At 34.1% G+C, this 6,699-nt stretch overlaps 1 protein-coding gene across 1 annotated transcript; it reads left to right on the forward strand.

The window, feature by feature from the left end:
- On the forward strand, nucleotides 1–786 carry BDR25DRAFT_231736 (uncharacterized protein; the record flags this gene model as incomplete). Its single annotated transcript, XM_033685390.1, has 3 exons — nucleotides 1–175; nucleotides 288–358; nucleotides 418–786. Coding segments are annotated over 3 exons (615 nt in total), but the record flags the coding sequence as incomplete, so codon positions are not given.
- Nucleotides 787–6,699: the final 5,913 nt, after the last annotated feature.

Consider the following 6,699-nt stretch of genomic DNA (forward strand, 5'->3'; position numbering starts at 1 on the left):
GCGATGCAGTCGAAACCTGCCAGCTACATTGTCGCAGTCAGCATTCTGGTACCGCTGAGTGTGACCGCTGTCCTCCTTCGAGTGCTCTCGAACATCGAGAGAAAGCAGTCACTGAAAGTCCATGATTATCTCATCTTCTTAGCGGAAGTGGGTACCCTCAGTGACGTCGATCGTCGTTCCGCCCTGCCAAATGGCCACAGATCCGTCCTTTGGGTTACGTTGTCGGAAAGGTCATCGGTTGGTATTCGATCCTCTCAGAGTGTAACGTGACTGAACATTTCCGCCAGCTGTTGCCGTCGGTGGACTCGGACTACATTATGAGGGGCTCTCGTTCTCACAGATCGTTCTCACGCTCAAGGTAACATCCACCCATTCATAGTGCGAACATTTGCTAACTCTTCCTGCCAGATCTTCTAGATTGGAGAATGGGCGTGGACCACCTTCATCACTTCATTTCGATTGGCCATTCTACTTTTTTACATGCAGATCATCAAGACGAAAACCTTCAATCGCCTTTGCTGGGTCACCAGTACATTGGTTTTCGCCTACTGGGTAGCCTGCGTTCTCACAATATGCCTCTTGTGTCGTCCAATTGCCTACAATTGGAACCGCTTGCTGAGGGGATCTTGTGGAGACGTGATGGCGATTGAGATCTTCTCCGGCGTATGGAACATGCTTGTCGACATATGGGTGGTGTTTCTGCCACTTCCGAGTATCTGGAAGCTGCATATGAACGGACAGAGGAAGTGGGATGTTACAGCCTGCTTCGCGCTCGGAATTCTGTAAGCACATGTTGAGCCTTTTCTGTAATGGAAAGCGAATGAGTCTAACGCGTGGATACAGGACTGCCGGCGTCAACCTTGCTCGCATGATCACATCGATCAAGTGTCCAGCCAGTGTGCCCAATAGGTCGTACTACTGTACGATTAGGAGATTTTGAGGCCTGTACGGACGAGATTTTTCGTACGTACGTACGGTCGCGAGGAGGAGAGGCAGCTGTACGTACAGTAGCCGCACCGTTTAAGATAAGCTGTACAGGTAGTACTGTATAATTAATGTACGTTGTAATAATTAATACACTATACTATAAAAAAACAGAGTTAAGGAACTAATAGCCCTCTATAAAGCTATTTTCCTTAGTAATATAAGCAGCTAGAGCCTAGAGCTTACTTCTTACTATTTAGTGTTTAATCTAGTGCTTCTGCAGCTGTATAGCCTTAATTATTACACTTAATAAGTAGTTATAATTATTAGTTATAGTATAACTAGTAGCACTAAAACATCTTTTGCACTTATAGCGTGTAGCTAGAATAGTAAGAAAATTAAGAGTAATCTTATAAAGGATAGAATAGCTTAATTTGCCTCTAGTAAGCTACTACTATACAGGATCTCTATGTAGTAATAAGTAATTCTTATAGAGATTAAGGCATATAGTGTTATAGTAAAATTGCAGCTTATTTAATAGCCTTTTATACTTATATAAGCACGTATTTATTATAAGAGAGAGTGTCCGTACGCAGCAGCAGCGTCGCGGCCTGGATACGAACGATCGCGCACGAGCAGGATCACGTATCTATGTCACATAATGCTTGTGCGCGAACCTCTGTGCGCGAACATCTAGATATCCCCTTTTTTCTCTATACAGAGGAAAGATAAGAGCAATAAAACTAAAAACATATTACTCTTACCTTACCTACCTTATACGCTGTGCACACTGTACACTACTCTTACTCTTACTACTTAAGTGCTTATACTATAAGCAGCTAGCTATTAGAGCCTATTTAACACTAATTAGTAGTTAATTTAATTAACTATAAATTAGTAAGAGTAATAATAAAGTACTTACATCTTATAAGGTACTTTATTTTGTTACTTATTTCTTAGGAAAAGTAATAGCAGAGTACTTACGCCCTATAAGGTACTTTATTTAGTTACCTATTTTTTAGAATAGTAGATTAATCCTTTACATTATATAGTAAGCTCTACTACAGTATAAAGTAAAGAGGAGATAGTATAAGACGCACACTAAAGCTACTAAAGCTGCATAACCTAGTAGCTAGATAATAGCACATTAATCCTTTGCATTATACAGTAAGCTCTGCTACTGTACAAAGTAAAAAGGAGATAGTGTAAGGCGCACACTAAAGCTATTAAAGCTGCACAACCTAGCAGCTAGACAACAGCAGTACCTGTGTAATCTACTAGAAAAGTAATTAACTATACTATTATAATAAAATTTTATTAGCAACTAACAACTCTGCGCAATAATAAAAAGAATAAGAAATAATTCTTATTATATAAATAACTTGCAAAGGACATAGAGATATTAGAGGCAACACTACAGAACAAGACTAGCCTAGAGTACTAGAATAATAAGATTAACATATTAAAGGCTTTAATAAGCCTATAAACTTAATTATACGCAAGTTATATAATTACTAATTTATATATAATAACTTAGAAAAGCGCTACTTTTCTAAGTGCATACATAAAAGATTTTAAAGAATAGACACTATAAGACTTCTTAGCACTTAGCTACGCGTTTAAAAAGAAGCTTATATAAGTGCTAAAGGACAAAGGAATTACACTATAGCTAGGCACTAAAGGTACTTAAGCCTAAAAGCTGTATAATATAGCATAAGAGAAAGTAATTACACTAAAAAGGCTTTATACGCAACCTTTATTACTATATAAGGCTTTGCACAGAAGTAGACTAAACATAATGCTACTATTAACACTAAACATACTAGCATTACCTGCTTCTATACCTTAGCTAGCACTACACTAATTACTGTACAAACAATACATGCCACCCTACCTAACGCCTGCTCCACACCCTTAATCATACACACCACCGCCTGCAGTAGTGTATGCACCACTAATACTACTTGCATAATCTATACTATATTACAACCTGTATAAACTTCTACCCTAAAGGGAAACTACTAAAGAAAAACTTTTAGCAAACAAGATTATATAATTCTAAAAAGTATAAAAAAAAATAATAACTACATAAGTTAACTATATAACATCTTTATAAATAAAATAAAGATTTTTATTAATCTATGTTAATAGCTAGATATCTAGGAAACTTAGTACACAGACATCTTTCTAGATATCCTAGAAGGTTAGGCGAATATGCACTATATGTACAACATAGGCTCTAGAAATAACTAAAAGCATTTATATAACACTTTAAGCATTATAATAAAGGATTTTATATAAAAAGAAAAAAAAAACTGCAGAAAGCAAAGTTCTATATAAAGAGTAAAACTATTCTAGTAAAAAAGCAGCCTATTAAGTTTAATAATAAAAGAATTAAACTTACACACAATATAGTAGTTTTTACTTAGAAAAGATAAGTAAGCTACCTTTATATAATTAACCTAGAGAATAAAGATGCTGCACAATAATATATTAAGTAATGTGTAAAAAAGGTATACATTGCATCTATGTGTTAACTAGAGGCAGTATTTAACTTATTTATTACTGCATAAACTATAGACTTTTTGCATAATAACATTAACATACTTAACGCATAAATCTAATAGCAGATAGATAATAGTAAGTATAGTCTTACCTTTCTACTATTACAGCTTAATTATGCAAAGCTGTTTATCTTTATAAATAGATTATTTACTAATAACAAAGACCTTAGCTTACAGCTAGAATTTTTAATTATATTAGGCAATAAAGACTATACAGAGCAAAGTAACTGCTTTAAAATACTAGGTAACATTATACACTAAAATTCTACTAAGTGTAAAAGAGTAACTAGAAGTGTTCTTACTAGTAAACTATACAGAATAGTTAAAAGGTTTAATAATGTAATTACACTTAGTACAACTCTATAGTAAATTATATAAATGCTTAAACTACTACTAATTCTAGTAGTAATTTACACAAATTTAAGGTCTCTATATAATTGCCTTATTAAGCTAGGCACTACTAGTAAAAAGTAACTTATAATTAACATTATGTTACTCTATAAATTATATAAGAAGAGAGAAATTACTAAAATAAAGTAGATTAATAGTAAAAACTACCTAGTAGATGTATGTATAAAGAAAACACTAAACTAAGCTTTTTAATTATTAGTCCTAACTAACTGCCTCTCTGTCTAGATAGAAGCATCTGTGGACTAGCTAGATCTTGTGCGCAAAGATGCCTTAGACTAACTAGACTAACAACACCTTTATATAAGGCCTATCTCTTTTATTTTTTTTATTGTACGCACTTATTTTTCTTATTACAAGATTAGAAGAGAAGGATATGTAAAAAAAACAGTTTATTTGCTTAGTATACAGGAGAAGAAAAAGCTACCACCCCTTATGTATAGTAGTCACAATGCAGACCACAGCTCTGCTATATGCATAAGGTGTAGGCATTAGCTTAGAAGTTAGCTAACACATAACACTTAATAAAAAAAAAAGCACTAGTAGTGCTACTATAATAATAAGCACACAGAGTTACTAGGACTTAACTATAACTCTAGACTAGAACTGCACAGAAGTACCTCTTATAACACACAACTTTTGCTGCCTACAGCTGCAGATTAGTGCTAGCAGGCAAGATAATATTAATATTATAAAATAGTAAAGCTGCTACATGCTACTTCTTAGCTTATCTATAATTAGCATTTTATATAAAAAGAAAGTAAAAGAGCTAAAGAATTTATATATTTATGCTAAGATGCTAAATAAACTGCTAATTAGCAGCAGAACTAGTTAGAAGGGTGACACAAATGCGCCCTAGGCTGCTAGACTGCACAAGGACGTTAAAGACGCCCGCACTGACAGCGCTAGAGGTAGAGGAGGAAGGCTAGAGAGACATCTCTCTCTCTCTGTGTGTGTGTGTGTGTGTGTGTGTGTGTGTGTGTGCAGGCAGGAGTATCTGTCACTGTTAGCACTGTACAAAAAAAAGAGAAAAGAGCTAGGGAATAGTATAGTAGGGCTTAAAGAGTAAAGGATAAAGAAAAGAAGGTAAAAAAAAAGAGAAGACTTTATTATATACACCTCTCTACGCACCTGCCTACACAAAGATCCTACACTATTCTAGCATAAAACCCTGCATAAAACAGTTTATACACTACTAAATTACTTATAAGGCAAGCGCATAAAGGCTAAATAATAATAGCCTAAAATGCTTTACACTATTTATAAAGCTATTTACATAGTACAACTAGCTTATCTTAATGTACAGCATTACTAAGGCAAGTTCTAATAAATAGGGTAAAGTAAAAGCAGAACATAATTAGATAGACCTACATAGATAAAAAGGAGGTAACACGTACAGAAGGTAACTTTTTAGACAAAAAGAAAAGTTGCTAGTGTCTGTACGCAGCAGCAGTGTTGCAGCCTAGATACAAACAATTGCGCATAAGCAGGATTACATATCTATGTTACATAATGCTTGTGTGTGAACCTCTGTGCGTAAACATCTAGGTATCCCCCTTTTCCTTTATACAGAGGAAAGACAAGAGTAATAGAACTAGAAACATGTTGCTCTTACCTTACCTACCTTGTACGCTGTGCACACTGTACACTACTCTTACTCTTGCTACTTAAGTGCTTATACCATAAGCAGCTAGCTGTCAGAGCCTATTCAACAGAGAGGTTAATAATAAGACAGTCTTTATAATTAATGTTATAATAGTTACTACTAAGTAGTTTACAACACCTTAGAAATAAGACCTTACTTTTAGTTTTATTTTTATCTTTATTCTTATCTTTATTTTTAGCGTCTATGTTTTATGTAAAAATTATTTCTATTACCTAAGTTACTTTATTAACCTAAGCTTTATAATACTACTAGTAAGTTTAAAACTATAGTAATTATAGCTAAGAATAGAGTATAGTTGCTACTATATAATATAAAGCTAAAAGCTTAAGAATTAGCTTACTTTAGTAAGTTATAAGCTTTTAATAGCTAAACTTAATAGCACTTTTAAAGTAACAAAAGCTTAGCTTATTAGTAAAAGTGTTGCTTATCTAATTAAAGTAAATTTAGAGGCACTATAGCTTTATAATTATTTACTAAACTAAGCTAAATAAGCTATTACCTTTAAGTTTTTTTATTATTTAATAACACTTTTTTAAAAAGCTTATAAAGCGCTTAATCTTATCCTAATTATTCTTAGTTATAAGATTAAATAGAGTGTTAAATCTAGTATAGTAAGCCTGATGCTTTGCATTAAAAGAGCCTTTTTATTACTTTTAGAAGCAGCTAATTACTTCCTTAAGCTTAAAGCAGCATAAAAGCATAAAATACACTAAGTGCTAGTATACTCTACTATTACATATAAGATTAAGCGTACTAAACTCCTAAATAGAGTCCTCTTTAGCTAGGTCTCTCTATATAGTGTTAAAAAGCCTTATACGCTTATGTAAGGCTAGGACGCTATTTACAAGGTTATAAAGACGCCTAACAACGCTGCGCTTTCTATATAGCTTAAATTAATTATAAGAAGCAGCTCTAGTAAGCGAAGAAGCCTAAGGGCTATTAAGTAAAAGCTTTTTATTAATATTAACTTTATACTTTTTTTATAAGTACCTTACTGTGACGGCGTGTACCGCCTCACATGCTCTGCGGCATCAGCTCCCTTGCTTGCGCAACGAGTAGCACGCTAGTGCTACGAGTAGCGCCTTGGCAGGGGGCACACATGTATATTTAAACTCGCAGAGCAGCTCCTCTGCTCCT

The sequence above is a fragment of the Lindgomyces ingoldianus genome (genome assembly GCF_010093535.1).
Source record: "Lindgomyces ingoldianus strain ATCC 200398 unplaced genomic scaffold BDR25scaffold_25, whole genome shotgun sequence".
Lineage (NCBI taxonomy): Eukaryota > Fungi > Ascomycota > Dothideomycetes > Pleosporales > Lindgomycetaceae > Lindgomyces > Lindgomyces ingoldianus.